The sequence below is a fragment of the Diorhabda carinulata genome, chromosome 3 (genome assembly GCF_026250575.1).
Source record: "Diorhabda carinulata isolate Delta chromosome 3, icDioCari1.1, whole genome shotgun sequence".
Lineage (NCBI taxonomy): Eukaryota > Metazoa > Arthropoda > Insecta > Coleoptera > Chrysomelidae > Diorhabda > Diorhabda carinulata.
The window spans coordinates 4,858,788-4,878,874 of NC_079462.1; the positions used below are offsets into that span (position 1 = coordinate 4,858,788).

A 20,087-nucleotide genomic window follows, 5' to 3' on the forward strand; every position below is an offset into this window, starting at 1 on the left:
ACTTAGATCAACAACAAGTAATCAAGCAACTAAGAACACTTAGGTGATACTAAGCATTGCAGAACGATCCATCCATGGAGATTTCTCCCAGCAATAGTCTATTATCAATAATGATTGTGTTCATGCAAGTAGATTGATTTTAACTGGCACTGAGATTTGCAGACTGATTCATCCATTGAATATTTCTCCCAGCAATAGTCTACTATCAGTAACGGTTATGTTCATGCAAGCAGATTGATTTTTGCTAGCACTAAACATTGCAGACCTATCCATCCATTGAAGATTTCTTCAAGCAATTGTCGACTATCAGTAATTGTTGTCATAATATCTAATAATTACCAAAATTTGAACTCCTCAATGAAAATTCTTTAGCACTATTTTTACTAATTATGGACCAACTAGTATATTACCTTATTCTTTATTTCTTTTTTTGCAGGAAATCTTCAACTCAATTGATTTTTACCGAACTCTTCAACACAGTAAAATTATCAGACTCTTTAGAACACTTCCGAAAAACTCTACCCCGCTTCGGGCATTCTTTAGTTTCTGATCGTAGAGGATCTCTGTGGATGTTTGGAGGTTATTCGTTATCACATGGACCACTTAACGACGTAAGACTTTTTGACACAAAAAATTTGACGTGGATGCAAGTCACTATAGAATCGACCCCAGATGCGAAAATGCCAATGGGCAGGTATTTCCACGGAGCAGACATTGGACACGCGCAAACGATATATGTGTATGGAGGACTTTCTAAAAAGCATAAAAACTATCATAATAGGACTTTGGACGATTTTTGGCAGTTTGATATTCAAAATCAAAGGTTAGTTGATTTCATTAATTAGAATATTCATAGTCATTAAAAGTTGGAGAAATGTTTAAAGGATCGTTTGGAAAATTGAAATTTTGAATATTATTTGTGTAATAATTGATACTTTTCTTTAATTTCTTATTTCTTAGACTTTTTTTATGTTTTTACATCGTCTTGATTTTAGGTGTCTTCTGTTATAAAATTAGTTTTTTTTTGATAATTTTTGAAAGAATCTTTTTAAATGAATTTATGCTTTTTTGATATCTCGTGGTTCGTTAATGCAGTTTTATTTTTTGTATCGTATGATGACCTTTTAGTCTATTTTCTAAATAGTGGGATGTTTGTCCTATAAAGACAGCGTCACAATTAATACTCGATATATAATCTTTTGTTTTTTGGCTTTTTAGGTTTAGTTTGGATTTTAGTTTAGTGAAATATTAGGATTGTGTATTATGTCCCCTATGAATTATTCTAATATCATATTTAATGAAATAATTAGAGAGTTGTTGAGAAAGTCCTTGTACATATGGTAAGGAGAAATGTTTCATGTTTTTATTGAAATAAATTTTCCAGAAAAAGTATAAACAGATACTATAATCAATTATGAAACAAAACATAAACGAAACATAAAACATTTCTCCTTACCATATGTACAAGAACTTTCCCAACAACTATCTAATTATTTCAATAAATAGTATAAAAGTTCATAAAGGACATAATACACTATCCAAATATTTCGCTAAACTAAAATCTAAACTAAAACTAAAAAACCAAAAACAAAAGAATATATATCAAGTATCTTGTACTAATTGTGACCCTGTCTACATAAGGCAGACTTCTCAGTATTTAGAAAATAGACTAAATGATCATTAGTACGATAAAACATAAAGAGAAATGCTTTATTGTCAACAAATTGTTACCATATGTAGACAAAAACTTGTAAAAACTAAAAAACAAACATAAAAATAACTAAATAAACCTACAAATAAATTAAAATTTCAATATACAGAAGAAAACCACAATGAGTAACAAAATTGCATTAACGAATCACGAAACATCAAAAAAATTTTGCCTTATCATCAAGACATTATTTTTTGATGTCTTTGGTGTGGTTAAGGTTGATGGTAGAGGTTTTTCTAGGTACCTTTTACAATAAATTGTTTTAGTGAGGTCTTTATCAGAAGTTCCAACCTAAAGCATAAATTGATTAGGAAATAAATGTCTTACCCCTATGCGTTTTACAAATGATTTGCAAACTGTAAGAAATATGTTTGTGATTAAAGGTTGGGACAGACCTATAGTTACACCACTTTTTTTGAAAATTGAAATTTTTTCTGATGCTTTATCAACAGCAAACTCTTCGATATTTTGTTTAATACAATTTTATTTTTATGTTAAAAGATGGAGTGAAATCGAAAAGACTGGTGTTTGGCCGCCCGCACTCTCTGGACATACTCTAACTTATCACAAATCTCAAGAAAGTCTCATCCTTATAGGAGGTATATCACCTCAAACTGGATTTCTTAATGTCGTTTGGGCTTATAAATTTGGAAAAGAACAATGGATACCTCTAAATACTAGGGGACCTGGACCTCTGGGAATTTACGGACACACAACTGTTTACCATTCACAAAGCAGTAACTTGTTTGTGTTTGGTGGTATGGTTTACGAACGTCAGCTGACTACTGTTTCTAATAATTTGTATATTTTCAATTATGAGAATATGACTTGGACACAGCTGAATAATCTGGGATTGTCAGTGCATTGGGTAAGTTTCATATTTACCTCCCAAACGTTGCAGTAGTTCATTTTAACAAACGTGAAATATAGTCAGAATAGTTATTGTTAGTCCATCAAAGTACATGATATTTTACAATAACATTTATGTGATTGAATTGATACTATTTTAGCCACGTCCCAGATTTTTCCATTCTGCTGTTACAACAGAAGACTACATGATGGTGATGGGTGGAAAAATTTATCCATGGAATACCACTGACACCTTATATGCCTACTCTTATAACTGCAATCGATGGATGAACCTAATGTCAAGTGGTAAGACTTATAATTCTAACAATAAAAATACCTCGTTTTTCACATTTTTTGTACATTTATTCTTGAATAATAATTTTTTAGATATTGAAAAAGTCGGTCCGTTTCCAACTCAGACTTTCGCCCAGGGAATGACGGTAGAACCAGACGGAGATGCTATATACACAATAGGAGGATGGGGGATAGATACTCAAAGCACTGTGCTTAGAATTGAATTACCGACTGATTTATGTAATCTCTTGCCAAGAAGAACAACTTGCCTTTATATGTCAGGCTGCGGATATTGCGCCTATAAAAATGGCGATGATATTATTTCCGAACAATGCCATTCTAATATTAAGGAATGTACTTTGGAGACTGTCGAAAATGGTAAATCTATCTTTTCTACCCTAGTTTATTTATCTAAGCTGGAATCACATGGAAAAGTTTTTTAATATAAGTTTTATATAAAGTTCTGCATAGTACAAAACCTTTAATAGAAGTTCACTAAATAACTCCTAAGTCAGAACTAGACCATAGAACTGCAGGGTGCTCGAAGGTCGCATGGAGAATAGATGATAAAGGGGATAGTGAAGGGTAGATACATCTTGAACACAGTGAAATAAAGCCAGTATCCAACTGACTGCCGAGTGGAAATAATGCCTCTCTCAAAAGTTGCGAAAAAAATAATCTTTGGGAATTATAGTTGCAAATAGTGTAATAAAAAAACCGTGGTTGCTTACTTACAATTTGAGGTGGCAACCTTCGTGAGAGTATACGTCCTTAACGAATCTACTGGGTCCCACCCAAATGGCCATTATTTTAACAACTTTCCATTTTCGCTAGGCTACCAGGATGGAATATGAAACATGACTGATATGGGTGGATAGACGCCAGGCGGTTCCCTAGGGTAGTCTCTCACTCACAAATACAAATAGCTGGATGGTGGCGAAGCAAGTATCTACCATCCACCATCTTACTCATCTTCCTGCAGTGCGGCCTCGGGTTTAAGAGCTGCAATATTTCAAAAAATAAATTCTCTTGTCTTATTATCACTATCATATATAAGTATTGTCTTTTAAAAAGTGAAATGTTGCAGCTCTCAGTGACATCCTATCAATGATTAGTGGTGATCCTACAAATTGATAATGGGAAATATGAAGAAATATTACTACATTATAATTATAATTATAAATAATTATAACAAATTATTAATTCACCTGGGGATAGTAAAGGAAGAGAATTTTAAGTGAACTGGGAGAGAAAATTGTTGAAGTAATTTTACTGTGTTTAGAGTTACTATGCAATGGAAGTGACTGATGAATTACAATAATTAAGAACGTCATTTTTGAAAGAATAATTTAAATATATCAAAGATATCTGATTATTCTATTTTATATTTTGAGTTACCCAAAACTTTGTAAAGTTGGAAAATTTTGGATAAATATCCTTCAAAGTAACGCCTTTGTCCCAAAATTGGAGCCATGACTAGAAACATTCATTCAATCGCTTTATACTTTATACTTTCTCAATATCAGAAATGGTATCAAAACGTTTCCCTTTTAGCTTTTTTTATTTCTGGGAAGAAGAATTTGTATGTCTTTGAATATATTAACACTGATGTGGATAGTCATGAAGATTTTAAACCCCCAAAAACTTTTGACTCAAAGCTATTTGTGACATGACACATTATCACATAAAAGCTATAGGCTCATTTGTCGGCTATATTTCTCTGCTAGGCTCTAATAGTCATTTTCCTGTTTGAATCAACTAGTTTCAAGATCTTCAAGTTTGCACTTACTTCATCACACATACGACCAAAAGTTCCTTGACCATTACAGCACTATTGGAAAAGATTTATTAAAATGCATTGTGACATGTGGTAACACAATATGGTAAGTCACATTCCCCAAAGGGATCCACCAAAAGCAAAAAAAATCCCAAGAAGTGCAAGATTAGGGCAACTGTTTCCTTGGGAACCAGAAGTTATACAAAAATGCAAAGAAAGCCAGTGAATATCGACAAATTAGTCTAATCAGTCACGGATTAAATGTTATCGTACATAATAGAATATACAAAAAAATGCCAAGCTAACATCAGAGACACTCAATTTGGCTTTAGGAGTGGAATGGGGAAAAAGAAGCTCCATTCAGTATCCTTATGCTGGTCCAGAACTGCCGAGACGTGCAGAAGGATGTCTTCTATGCTTTGTTGATTAAGAAAAGGCTTTCGACAAGTTTCCACATCACAAATTATTGAAGGTATTAAAAAATTAAGAACATATGATATAACAATTTTTTAAAATTTTAGAATATCCTCCAACAACAACCAACAAAGATATTAGCTTGAAATTAAGAATGCGATACATTAGATGTTTAATGGACGATATTGCTTAATGGTATGGAAATATGGACTATTAAAAAATCGGAAATCAATAAATTAGTAGAGTTTGAAATGTGAAGCTATAATCGAATGCTATGGATTTACAAAGTGAGAAATGAAGAAATCCTAAGAAAAATAGGGAAATACAGAGAAATTCTTCTGAATATAACAGTCTATTTGGGTCACATACTCAGAGGTCCAAAGTACCGACTTCTTCGACTCATAGAGAGGGTAGGATGGATAGTAAACTGGGAGTCGAAAAAAAACGAATGTCTTGGTTGAAGAACATAAGAGAGTGGACAGGTTTGAGAAATATAGGAGATCTGGTTCTAATAGCGACGGACAGGGAAGCCTACGAAAATGTGATCGCCAATATCCAATAGTAGTGGAGAGATAACAGAAGAAGTAGAAACAGATGCATATTGTGATGCTTAGGGAGAGATATTCAACACAAACGAAGAGGGATACTACCTTCTGGAATTTTTTGGATCCAACTCGTAGTTCTCGTGTGACTCAATGGCTCCTTTATTAATTTTAATGGGTGATTTTCGAACAAAACACCATATAGTCTCGATCTGGTGCCGAGTGACTTTTTTCACTGGACCTAAATCTCAGTCACAACTTTTTTTTTATCTTTTTATGAAATATCAAGGCGATTTTTTGTATTAATTTTTGGTCTGTTTTCTAAACTATAGACCATCGGATAATGAAATAAAACATAGTTTTCGTACTTGAAGAGCTTTTTCCAATCGCCTTAAGTTCCATATAAATTAAAATCATCATTTGATTATTTACAAATAGAATTATCGATTTTTTAGCTAGTCTAATAACCAATCAGAGCCAAGTATGTTCTTTGTACAACATATATCAAACAATGCCCAGCAACTGTTCTACAATACAAGATTGTACAGTATGTATACAATCAAGTTCATGTTCTTGGTGCCAAGGGCAATGTTCCAGTAATGCCAATAATTGTAATTCAACTTTAGCAAGTTGCCCTTTCAATAAATGCACAGCTACAGATTGCTTACAATGTCATCAAATGCCGGGATGTGAATGGAGTTCTTCCAGGCGACAGTGTATGCCAGGTTAGTAGTGAATTCAATAATACGAACCATTATTCAGAATAAAACTAAACTAAGTGTGAGAAATGCAGCAAAGGAGTTTGTTGTAGTTTTATATTACGTTTCTTTTTTTTTAAAAAAATATTTTTTTCAACAGTCAGTCCAGTAGCCGAAGCCAATGCAGTAGTCGTCTGTCTCCAACCTTGTATCAATTACTCAACATGCTCCTCTTGCCTTGAAAATTCAGATTGTCGATGGTCAACTCAACTGGACGAATGTGTTTCGGAATCTTACCAAGACGTTTATTGCGCTGGCGGTGTTTGTGGATTAGTACTGCGCCCTGATGACCGCCAAAATTGTCCCGAGCCTTGTAATTCCTTCACGCAATGCTCTAGCTGTTTAAAACATGCACCATGCGGCTGGTGCTCAACTCCGGGTTTGAGTGGAGAAGGATTCTGTACCGAAGGATCTAACGAGAGACCATTGTTGGGTACATGCGAGGAAGTATTTTTGGAAAATCATAGAAAAGTAGGGGTGCGTTAATAATTTTTTTTATGTATTGATTTATTACAGACCTCAAATCAATTACAAATATCTGGTATCATTTCTTATGTAGCTTGAATAATGTCATGTAAATCATCTATTTTGTTCCTTAGACTTAGTATTTATATATAAAATGTACAAAATGTTCAGATTTTTATACACAGCCATTTCAGTAAATGTTTAGGTCCTTGGTTTTGTTTTTCAATTCAAAGATAGTAACTTATTGTCTTGCTTACTTCTGATTCTAATCGGTGGATCGGTTTATTTTATCTTGATATATATTTTGCCATTGGCAACATATGCTCCACATAGCACATATTTCTTTTTAGATTCTCAGGCTTTTTTGAATAAAATTTGATTTTTTTGCATGGGATCTTCATTGAAAAATATATTCTTACTTAATCCCAATAGTTCACATTTGTTTAATTTTATTCCTTTACCTTGTTTTACCTGCTTTAATAGTTCCTGCTTGAATCTTGAGCTTGACAAGTATTGGTGAATCATCCTTTCAAATTATCTGGTGGGTTTCCTGTATGCCATCGTCCTGGATCTCCATTTTAAGTCCAATTAAGACTTTTTCAACGATTTTTTTTGTTCTTCTTGTTTTGGGATACCTGCGACAACTAAGTTATTTGCTTTCTCCACTTACTCGATGTAGTCCAATCTGTCTTCAAGCATATTCACTAGATCTTTCAATTCGCTGTTTTCTTTTTTCAAATACTTTACTTCATTTATGAGATCATTAATGACATCCTCGTGCTCGTCGAAGGTGTCTGACAGAAACTGCATTAACTGCTTTATTTCCTTACTGCTTACAGAGACAGAGACTGCTGGAACGGGGTCAGGTGTTCCTTGAACATGGTTTGCATGTCTTTTCAATTATTTTTCGTCTACTTCTTCAGTTTTTATTTCAACATGTCAAACCTCACTTCCTGCACCCTCCCTGCACTCTTTTTTCAATATTCATAGCTGTTTTCCAAAATTTGTAACTTTTATGTGTTTGCATGAGATAAAACCTCTTATTATAATGATTAGTATCGTATATTATGGCAAATATTTGTGATAACATTTGCAGGAAGTGGAGGACGTCGAACCATTGAACAACGTTACATATAGTTGGCACTATGTGAAATGCCCACCGGAAGATGAGTGCAATAATGGTCATCATACCTGTGCCGTAGAATCGGAAATTTGTGTCGATTTGGATGAAGGTTTTGAGTGTAAATGTGGAATAGGATATAAGGCTGGCCTTAATGGTTGTGAACCTGTATGCCCATTAGGTGAATATTTTATTTAATTAAAGAGCTTTTAATGAAAAAAAAAACTGTCGCTATTTTTTTAATTGAGGTTTGATGAATTCTAATTACTAATTGTATTAACGGCTCATTAGCAACTGGACAATATTGTTTTCTTTTTTTGAACAATATAGAGTGTAAGGAATGGATTTTGACTGGAATCTTTTCCAACGTTTTTTTAAAAAATGTTTCAGTATTACTCTTATACCCAACTCACAATTTAAGTGACTACTTTAGAAAAAGTGAATGCTTGGACAACTGTAGCCAATCAACTCAAGTCTTAGCAACTCAATTCAAAATAATTCGTGGTTTTGTGCCCCTTATAGACATCTACAGCTTATTTTCCAGTTCCAGAGTTCTAATGAATTCTAGTATATGTGCTGGCTCTAAAAAGATTAGATCTTTGCTTCCCCACGTTGTAACATATCATTAGACATGTTGTGTTCTTCTTAAAATATGTTAGTATTCCTTAGTTCACTTATTGTGGCACTGTATTTACTTCTTATTTTTTAAATCTAATATTCCAGTTTTTGAAAAAATTTATTTGTTAACGATATCCTACTCCATTCGAAGAATTTAATAAAACCTCAGTGTCTTTGCTAAAACGGCCTCTATCTACATTCTACAACTGAAGTTTGAAAGCAAAGTTAAAAAGATATTAGAAAAGTATCACCACAAATTTACTAAATTTATTTTGATTTTTTGTCCAAAGCACTTCATGTACATACTTCTAACGTTCTAGAACCATATTATCTCAGAATGTCACTACTAAGCCTAATCTCATCATGTGCTTCCTGGAAGGAAACGAATAAAAAGTTGTAGCTTCTTTTTGCTCAAATAATAATACTTTTTAAATCTGATGGTAGTTTTAAGATTTAACTTTCATTTTCCTTTTGCTTCTGAAACTCTTTCGTATAGGAGCATTTTCCTATACCACAAGAAGTTTCCGAGTCAAGTCTGACCACACTAAAGAGACTCGGTTATTATTATGTTAGCTCTGAGTCGATGACATGACAGCTAAATATTTTCATAATTGCCTGACTATCAAAATGACTTGCAAGTATTTCTACGTATATTCAACATTTCCTTTTTATTTACTTACTTATTATGAAGTTTTTATGTGCTTATTTATTAATCATGCCATTATTGGTGAAATCTACTTAATTAGACTGATTCAGATACTCTGAATTTTGCCGATGCTTGTCCTATTGCTGTTCTTGAAGTTTTTTACATACCCGACTGTTGTCCTATACATAATTACTGGTTTCACAGTTATTCCAAATTTTCCAATGCAGTATTTTGGACTGCAGCCCCATGTCTTACCAGCTACACGTTTGCAAGCTATCATTGCTTTCCTAGCAATTGTTCAAACGTGATTTTTTCACATACGCTCACCATCTAGGGTACGAAGAGCAGTTTATCTTTAACTGAATAGTTTATCTTCAGCCAAACCCATCTAAGCATGCTTTTTAAATGCATCAACTGCTTCTTGTGGTAGTGAAAATCAGTACCCATGCAGGTTTTCTTTAATTACTGCGAACAAGAAGAAAATATTGTGTGCCATGTTAGGGAAACCTCATCAATTTGATCTTTGGTTTGTCCAAGTATTTTATTTTGGAAGGGCTTCTGTTCATTCATTGAATATTTCTGACAAACCAATACACTTTTGATTTTCGAAAAGCAAATGTATAATAATTACTGGTGATACGATGACAAGATATACACTAGTGATTAAATGCTAAATAAGTATAAGCGATATTGTAATAAAGTGAACATTTCTGGTTTTTTCTTCTACTCAGATCATTAATTTTGGTCGCTCCCATCTTCACATTGTCAAGTTATAAAAGCAAACACATAGTGCTGACACATTATTATGTAAATTTTTCACCCTAATTTAAATGATCTATATTTGAAATATATTAAAGAAAATAATAATATTGATATCGATAATTTATTGTGCATTTTGTTAATAGAGTTTGTTTTGGCTTGCTTTACTAGGTTGTGTTCGTGGTCAATGTATTCAACCTAATAAATGCCTTTGTGACTTTGGGTATGTTGGTGCTAACTGCAGCATCCAGTGCCAATGTAATGGGCATGCTAATTGTGAGGGTCCTGATAAATTGGATAAATGCTTGGTGTGTCATAACAACACAATGGTGAGTTCTTTTTATTAATGTAATAGTACTTATACTCATTAACCAATCGCTATTTATAACACTTATTTGGAATTTCTTATTAAATAGTTACTGTTACTCTAAACTATCTGTTATATTTCAGAGGTGTACTTGACAGTTGATAATATATTCGAAATTAGAACATTGGAATTGAAATTTTAGAGCTTCTCTTTTTGTCGTTTTGAAGCGTTAGAGACGGGTCTTATTTTTGTAGGGAAATGTTATTCCTACAGTGTTGAGACTTCATAATTCTGATAATTGTTTATTTATAGAATTCATTGATGTACACACGATATACACACGATAAATAAATAATTTTGTTGTAATTTTTTTTCCTATCCAAATTTTGAAAGGACCGACTATTGGAGTTGGCCCTGATATAGGAGGGCTTTAAGCTCTTGTATCCAAATACCCTCACCTACTGGTATATAACATGTAGGTCGAGAGCTTCAAAATTGAAAGTAAATTCTTCATTTAAACTTTTTACTTTGATATCTCCCTTACCATTAAGCAATGAATGATTATTTGCTTCTCTATTCAATCAAAATTCAAGCTTTCCTCAATCATCTTTGTGAATTAAATTAATAGTTAGTGTTTGTATTTGATTCATTAAAGTCATTCCAGAACTTTCAATATTCTTTTCTTCTGGTACATCAATCTTCCTGGGTTTTATAAACACAATATTGTTACCTTTTTCTTTTTTTCTTTAAAGTTCATTGTTTGTGATTTCGGACATTCTACAGAACTATGTAAATATAAAATTAGTTTCCTTTTGTGACGCCTTACTATAACAATTCCGATACTGTTGGAATTCTAAATTTATTTTGTTTGTCAAATCCAGATATTGCTAATGCGATTCTTTCTTCATTTTGGATTTCCTTATGTATAAAACTTCAATATATTGTCCAACCTATTCTTCAATGTTTGATAATCATTATTTAAACAACTTGTTTGCCACACTAGGAGTAAAGTTTTTAAAGCTGGTAACTATGACTCTTACTTTATCATGAAATTTTTTTATTACTAAATTTAGTTCTTCTACGAACATACTTCTCAATTACTTTTGGGTAATTTTCTTTTGTAGAAGGATAACTTTCTGCCAACTGTTTAGCTCTACTAGTGGATGCAGTTGCTTGTATCAGATATTGAAATTTATCGTCATCATCTAATTCTACACCATCATGAATTTTACTAAAGTGACTCTTAAATCCCAGCCAGTGTTTCAAGTTTCATCCAATTTTTTTAAATTCCATATCTGGCTCTTTAATTGTACTTTTTGTACTATCTACTGAATCTTACTATTTTGTTCTACCAGGCTTCGTTGACTCAATTTCTCTATCATCAATTATCAGTTATTTATCAACAATTTCTACTTCTCTAGTAATAGAGGTTAATTATTCATCTGAAGTTAATAAATTTTCCATTGTTACTAAATTCAGTTCACTCATAGCTTCTTTTTCTGTTTAAGTATCTTCATTTTACTATGGATTTCTATCACTTTCACTGAATACTCTTTTTTGTTCAGTATTTCATGAATCTCATCATAAATATTCGTGAAACTGGTTCTTTGTACCTTCAGCGCAAGTTTTGCTCTTTCCGTGTTTCCAGTGTCCTGTCATGGTCGCCAAAAAATGTTATATTTCAAAGTTCTATCTGACAATTGATAATATATTCGAAATTAGACATTCAAATAATTTCTACTTGAATTCTAAGCTTTTTAATCGTAATCCGTATTCAAGAATCAATATCCTGTATAATATTTTTTTATTACAGGGAGCCCAATGTGAAAAGTGTAAACCATTGTTTGTCGGAGACCCAGCTGATGGTGGTGTTTGTGTCTCTTGCTCCGATTATTGTCATGGCCATAGTTCTATTTGTGTTGATAATAGTACCGAGATTGATACTGGAGATTATATAGATTACGAATTTTTGAATAAAACATTAAAAGAAGGACCAAAAGCTAATGCAAAATGTCTTAGATGCGGAAATTTAACATCTGGTGCAAGATGTGATGATTGCATTAAAGGTAAGATACTTATAGTAGAGTGGTCAACAGAAAAATCAGTGAATATGATATTGTTGATATATAGCATCGATTAATAAGAGTCCCTAGTCTAACAAATTAGATTTTTATAATTTTTCCTTGAATTACTGCTGTCAAAATTTTACCACCAATATTTTGTTTGTTAGATTTACTAAAAAATGAAAAGACTCTTCAGGAAAATCAGTTTTCATTGATTGAGTTGGTTAGGTTTAAACATAGTCGAACAAACACGATGATACTTGATAAAAAAATCCAATTGAAAAATATAGTTGATATCCCGAAGATATCTTATGAATACGTTCATATCCATTTTATATGTGAAGTTAAAGTAATCGACTGGCAAGGTTATGGTCTCTGTATTTAGAGTTACAAACAAATACAGTGACTATTACTGTACATTATTGGTCAAATTCAATGAATTCAACTTTACATTGCTTCCTCACCCACCAAATTCTCCAGATCTGGTCCTCAGCGAGTATCGGTTCTTCCCAGCCTTGATTGAAATGCTATAAGGAAAGAAATATCAATCAAATGAGAAAGTGATCGTTGAAATTGGCCAAAAAACTTGTTTGTTGTTTGGTATTTATTGTTTAAAGATATATATGTGTGCTTGATGAAAAATCATTTTACGATTTTCGCTTTTTCATTTCAAATATATAGAAACTGTAAAACCATGTAAAAAGTGCTGATCATATTGTAAATCAACAGTGGAAGTTCTTATTTCAAAAAACCTTGATGATTGCCCGGAAATATTCGACTTCTATTTCATACGCTCCCAGTGTAGTGCTTTGGAGTCCTGTAGTGTCTCACATTTCGAGATAATGTGAATAGAGTTTTAGTCTCCTTCAGGTGTCCATTGAGGCGACAATGCTCTGACAGGACTCCTGTTAGTATTCATAGGTTGCTCTTGCCTAGTTTGATACATTCAGCAGATCCTCTTTGGTTATAGCTTCCCAGGAGTGTTTGCCCCTGTAGATTGTCTCAATAACTGGTTTTACCCTTATATACATTTGTTTCCAATAATTTTTTTACTGTTCTGTAGCTGATACCACAAAAATGGTTTCTCTGCCCCTACTTTATCGAGTCTGTCAGCTATTTCGTTTCCCTCCACCTCAGTGTGCTCCAGAATCCATTACAACTTGTTATATGTGAAATCTAATATTGATATTGATACATTTTTTACATTTCTTCAAAAAAAGATTATACGGAACACAAAAGTTTATTTATTGGAGTAAAAAATTTAGATTACTTGTATAATTATGTTTTTATTTTAGGTAATTTCCGTGGGAGCGAAAATCATAGAGACGCTTGCCGTCCATGTGACTGTCACGGTCATGGTGATACGTGTGATCCTATTCACGGAGACAAGTGTAACTGTCAAAACAATACTGAAAGTGATGTTTGCAGAGGCGTATCTGACAAAAATTCAGCACATCCTTGTTGGATGGTTCAATGTTCTAAATGCAAAGAAGGTTATTTAGGAACACCAACATCCGGTCATCAGTGTTATAAACAAATGCATGTGGATAATAAAATGTGTTTTGATGCCAAACCGATGGGTGAGTAAAGATGAGTTTATTTCATTTTTTTTAACGTTTAATGTTTAATTTAAAAAACATCAATGTACGAGTATAAATTTTTGTATATTTGGCAAAATTTCTTTTTTTTTTCGAGCTAGTTTTTACGTTTTTAATTTAATTTTTGTTTCCTCTAAGTTCTTTTCTCTAGTTAGGCTCCAATTTTTCTAATAAGTTCGCTTGGCTACTATTTCTTCTAGATAATCTACTGTGTCGTTTCCTAGTATTTCAAGTCGTTTTTCTGTTAAGGCAGGGCATTGGCAGAGCAGATGCTTGATCATCTCTTTTTCTCCATTATACTTTTTGCTCATTTTTGAAGTCTTCTTCCAACAGTACAATGTCCAATATCACTCAATGATTTTCGGGATTGTTTCGTGATTCTTATTATCTTTTTTGTTTTCTTTTTATTGATCTTTGGCCAAATCGGCCTTAGATGTCGTACAATCACTTCTGTTTGACATGACATAACCTGAAGGTGACAATAACGTCTCTTTGGCATCCTCTGCTTTAGAGTTCCCTTCCATTTCATAGTGTTCATGTACCCAGCGGAGGCTCACTTTAGTGTAACAAATTCAGGAGAGTGCTTTGCCAATTATTACAAATTTTGATGCTATCACTTTTAAAGCTCTATGTAGATTGTTGTTTTTGTTTGAATCGCCACTTTCCCTTAGCAATCAGGAAGCATTTGACTCTCTTTAAAATCTGACTCTAAATTTATTATAGAGGAATTTTTAGTTTTGTACTGAGTTTCTAGCTTAAGTCTATGTGTACAGGCGCCTTTTTGGAAACTAGATTTTTGGTGATCATATATTTCTCATGGCATAATTGTAGTAGGCTTTTAAACCATTTGCTTCTTCCATCTAACTTTAATTTTTAATTATTGCTACTCTCTTATGGTTCCTCCATACATCTTGCTTATCTCTAATATTCTTCAATCTACCCATCTTTTGTCATCTAAAACTTGACTGGAACTGAGGGCCATTTATATTCCATTTCCAAATATGATTGTATAAGAGATGATCCTATCGGATCTGGAATGAAGCGATTCTTGTTACCTACCATATCCTCTTGCTATGACCATTCGGTATTTGAAAGCTTTTCGTGATTATCAGAGGTACAACAGTTACAACGAGCTGAACAAAAATGCTACTTCTAAGTTCATTGTATTGATGGCAACATTCTACAAGGAGGGTATACAAAAAATTGTACAATGCTATGACAATGCAATTAATTTTTTTGCTTATCTATATTGGCTCTTTTTTATTTCTAAGTGGAGTTGACTTAACTAACATCACTTGTAAATAATAGTTTTTTGTTATTTGTATGATATTTTCTATTTTAGATGAATGTAAAATTAAACCTAACCCGCTCCATCCTGGAGAAGTAGTTTTCTTCGTTATCCAGCCTCGTTTTATGAATGTCGACATTCGTATTATTGTTGACGTAACTCAAGGCAAATTAAATGTCTTCATGAGCACACATGATGACACTTACGTGGCTAGTCGTAACAATACCAGTGGTTTTATTGATGTTGATATAGATAGTATGTATGGACATTGGGAGAATGGGACTTTGAAATCGAAAGATATGTATTTGGAGAAGGAAGCTATGGGATTGAGAACTTATATTACGATATGGCAACCAAAGACACTTTTGTTGGTTAGAAATTTACAAGATCGACTGGTTATTACCTTGCCAGAGGTAAGTTTGTGTTTTATCAATTTTCTAATATACTAGGTGTGTGTGAGAAAAGTAATGAGACTGATTTTTTACGACAGCTTTATCTTTTTAAACAATGGTATCCCCTTTAAAGTAGTTCTTTTGGACAACTATACACTGGAGTCGTTACCACTCTTTTTAGCAGCGTCGAAGTCCTCAAATAGTATGATTTTAACTGGTCAGGATTTAAAATCTTCAGAGTTGTAAAATGATGTTATTGAAGACATGTTTCTATTTTGGGAAAAGTCACAAGGACTCAAATCACGATTCTTGAAAATCCTCTTGTTAAGATCAATGTAGATATTTCTTCAATTGTCTTGTTCAGTTGTGAAATTTTTTTTCTCTTTCATTTTGGCACAAATTATTTGCATGTCTAAAGCGTCTGTCAAAATTTGATGTACAATGACACAAATTTAACTGTTCACCCATCACGATTATCGTTAGATGACGGTCTAATCACACAAGAGCCCTCACACTATCTAAGCTTTCATCAGTTTTCGAATTTAAAGATGTTCCTTGTATCATGTTGATATTCCACATCTTCTTGGTCTAATGAAATGATTCTTGCCTCATTCAATTTTTGAAAGTCGCACTCCCAGATTTACCAGACCTGGTTCCAAAATGTTCCCCAATAAAAAATTTTTATTAAAAACACAACTCAACTGTTTGCACTGGGAAATATAATGTGGTAGCTCTCCAGTGTTGCAACTCACAGTTGACGAGATAAACAAAGTTGTCAGATTACCTACAGTGTTTCCAGTCTCACACACCATGTATATTAATTTTCTCCATGAAATATAATATTCTCTTTAAAAAACTTGTGATGCCAATGTTTAATCCAGGGAAACTTGAAAAAAAAACATTGAGTCTATGATCTCTAAAGTATCTTTCAATTCCAGGAATTTCATAGCTTGGAAACAACTCGCTTCTTCTTGGTTCTCCAGGCTCTTGAACCAATTGATTCCGATAAAAAGGTGGCTTACGGTATCGTCTATTCCCGTCAAGACCAACTTCATATTGATCTTTTTGTTTTCTTCTCCGTCTTTTTCTCTTGTTTCTTTTTATTTTTAGCAGCATGTGTTGTTGCTTGGAAAGCAAAACAGGCAGCCGACGTTCGAAGAGCTAGAAGGCGTCATGTCGTAGAAATGTTGCATATGGCAAAGAGGCCTTTCGCCACCATTTTATTAAACCTTAACGGCAAAACTAAACCTAAGAAAACTGCACATTATGATCTGAGGCCGATTGCTGTTGAACCAACAGGTGAGTTTGAAATTATTTTGTACTATAAGGCATTTGAATATAAACTAATAGAAAACTCTAATAAAAACGTTAAAATCCATCATAAATTTCTTCCCTAAGAATGGAAAAACTATTAAATATTCATTTTGAACACAAAAAGGCTTCTTCTGTTGTTGAAAATAGATGACCACGCGATCTATTAGAAGAAGATAGAAATTCAATTCTTCCAGCAGTGGTGTGATTGCATCGTAGTAGTGAAGAATCATTTCTCTTTGAAGTATTCTGAATTTCTCCAATGACTTTTGGCCGAAAAATAGTCGTATACCATTCAGAGTTCACCGTATTGTGACTGTACTCGTCACAATGCAACAGTTATAACACCAAAGAATATTGTCAAAAAGCTGTAGAACATCAAACTGAAAAGAAAAACAAAAATATGGGACTTAAGGTCTTGGTCAGTTCATTACAGGCTTTACTGCAAATTAATTGAATTTGTGTTAAAATGAACTCTATAAACTTTATAGAGTAATGCCACAAATCTTTGGAGAGATGGATATTTTTCCCGTTGGCAAGAAGTATTTAAATTTTATGTAAAATTTGAGAGAAGAAAAACAATATTGACAAACTCGCCTCGTTCTGGTTGTTAGTTGCATTGCAACTATACCTAACAATATATTTTGTGCAAGTCTCTACATCTCAATATTCACAGATGTTTTGAGGTTTCCTATGACTTACTCGCAGTTGTCTTCTGCCACGCATATCAGGTGATATTGGACGGGGTAGTGATCTACCACCAGTTTCAAGTCGTTCCTGGACATCTTGAGACTTAAACTTCTTAGTTGATATATTTACGAATCCTATGGGTTGTTTTTTGGTTTGGATTGTTTCTCCAGTAAGGCTTTTCTCTATCTCCTACCGCCATCCATTCCGTATATGGTGATGTGACATCTTATGAGGCCACATTGAGGTCTGCTTCCTCATTACCTGGTATACCACGGTAGCCGCATTAGTGTTATTTTGTTTCAGTTTTAGAGTGTTTTTAGACTCTCAAGCTAGCTGCGAAGTATACTCTATAACTTTCAGAGCCTTCAAGGCCACCTGGCTATCGGAGAGAATGTAAATGTGTTTTCTAGCGAGGTTTTTATTCAAGTACTCTTAAGCACATGTGTATATGAGAGACTGAGTAACTCTGTGCCACTTATTGTTATTGTTTCCAGTTGGGTAATTTGTTTCGGATGCTTACGGGATGAGGTTTAAAAATTTATTAGATTTTAACTTCGCAACTTTGTATTTATTATCAATATTATTATTTTTCTCGATAACTTGATCCTAGCCTTTATGTTTATGCAGTTATCAAATAAGAGAACATTCGAGAAAATCTTATTGGCTATAAAAATAGGAAGTAAATTAACTAGCGATATGATTCGATGTAGGAAAAACGTCAAAATTCACAGTTAAGTTTTGTGGACATTGATTTATGTTTATAAACTGAATTAAAAACGCCCTGTATGTAATGTTGCTTATCACAAATAGCGCTCAAATACTAGTGCTGAAAATCGTACCAACTTTGTTGTCTCGAGAAATACCTAGAAGCAGACCACAGATAATTGCAATTAATGATATAATGAGAGAGTGGGAAACAAACTTCTCTATTGCCCAAATGGATCAAGGTTTTTCTAGTCTGTAACATAAGTGGTGATCCGAGGCTTTTGTAAGTCAATATTCAAATTCCACCGTTCTAACGTCAAATTATCGAGATTCCTTTCCTTTGAGAAGCGCAAGCTAGTGGAATTAGCTACTAAGGCACGACTTTTCCGAAAACTAAAACCTATAGAAGTTCAAGATCAATATCTCTACGTAATGTATTTGCCTTTTTAGATTTCAAATTAAAACAGTCTAACACAAATTACACAGTTGGTAGGTCTCCCCATAGATCAAGTTTTGTTTTGTTTACTGCAGAAGTTTGTAATAAAAATGTTAAGATACACAATAAATGACAATATATTTTTTTTCAGTTTTTTTTTAAATGTTTTTGATCACATTTAGATTTTTTTTAGATGATAATGTAGCAGCAGTGGCGACCGTTTTCGTTAGTTTACCAGGAGACAAAACCTCAGTGAAGCTCGCATTAGCATCGTCGTTGATATTATTAGCTAGACAGTTTCCAACAAGTGGAAGAATATTTTTAAGGAGGCGATCTATACATGCCGCTCCGCCTCTTTAAGTTTTTATATGTTTTTTTTATTTTACATATTTTAAGTTTGTTATTATTTATGAAAATATAAAAGAAAAACCAAATCTTTTTAATTATTTACATCCTTTGTTAATATTGTTTTTTTAACCTTGAGAGACTTTCATAAATTACACTCTATAAAAAAAAACTGAATATACAGTTTTTCCCAAGGATGTTAAATCACAGATCTCTCTATGAATGTATTTGGCAAAGTAAATCTTAATGTAGTTCGGTTATTTTTTCTACAAAAATAGTGGAGGAATAAACAGACACACTGTTGTGATGGAAAAACTCTTTTCTTGGACGAATCCGATGGTTTTTCATACGTTTGATATCAAAATGTCCCATGATAGTGTAAAAAAATGAAATTTTGATAAACGGTATGAGAAATGCAGAGAAAACTAACAATGATTATCTTCAATCCCAATAACACTGGTAGCGATCCAGAACAATCCGTGCAACTGATTTCTGAAGCATTTTACATTTTGTGTCACTCTAAATAAGATGAAAAACTATTCCAGATGTGATATAGTAGATGATTTTTGGATGGAAATGATCGAAAACATTAGTTGTAGTAAAAAAGTGGTGCAACTACTAATAATTTCCCATGGCAGTGGGACGACAGCAAAAGAGGATTTTCTGTCAATAAGGAGATCTTGGTTGAAAATTTGAATGAAGAATCACTTATACGCAAATAATTAGTGTACGATTCCCTACAAAAAATTGGTGAATAAAATAATGTACATATTTTAAATTCTATGATAATCTCTATAAGGAATGCCTACTCATGATAAGGCGTTATACAAAAAGATTACATAAACTGGTCAAAAGTCATTGCAGTAAAAGGCAAAAAAACAGGTTGGATACGTTATTTGCATAATAAAGAGGATATTTATTCATCCACTTACAGTATTTCCTAGGCAAAATATGAAGTCTGAACTTTTGGATAGCACACCGCCAGGAACCATCTAAGAT

At 33.1% G+C, this 20,087-nt stretch overlaps 1 protein-coding gene across 2 annotated transcripts in view; it reads left to right on the forward strand.

The window, feature by feature from the left end:
* The window catches only part of LOC130891848 (multiple epidermal growth factor-like domains protein 8), a 35,235-nt gene extending 16,058 nt beyond the window's left edge, over positions 1 to 19,177 (forward strand). Inside the window, exons 12-24 of one of the 2 annotated variants that reach the window (XR_009058961.1) lie at positions 437 to 823; positions 2,213 to 2,579; positions 2,722 to 2,866; positions 2,948 to 3,232; positions 6,043 to 6,312; positions 6,446 to 6,822; positions 7,907 to 8,111; positions 10,125 to 10,282; positions 12,074 to 12,326; positions 13,619 to 13,903; positions 15,264 to 15,622; positions 16,712 to 16,900; positions 18,937 to 19,177. Coding sequence is in view for 1 of the 2 variants with exons in the window: in XM_057796882.1 (XP_057652865.1) it covers positions 437 to 823; positions 2,213 to 2,579; positions 2,722 to 2,866; positions 2,948 to 3,232; positions 6,043 to 6,312; positions 6,446 to 6,822; positions 7,907 to 8,111; positions 10,125 to 10,282; positions 12,074 to 12,326; positions 13,619 to 13,903; positions 15,264 to 15,622; positions 16,540 to 16,900; positions 18,937 to 19,103 (3,619 nt within the window). In the remaining variant the exon portion in view is untranslated. Of the gene's footprint in view, positions 1 to 436; positions 824 to 2,212; positions 2,580 to 2,721; positions 2,867 to 2,947; positions 3,233 to 6,042; positions 6,313 to 6,445; positions 6,823 to 7,906; positions 8,112 to 10,124; positions 10,283 to 12,073; positions 12,327 to 13,618; positions 13,904 to 15,263; positions 15,623 to 16,539; positions 16,901 to 18,936 lie in introns of both variants that reach the window. The other variant, XM_057796882.1, reaches the window with a different exon arrangement.
* Positions 19,178 to 20,087: the final 910 nt, after the last annotated feature.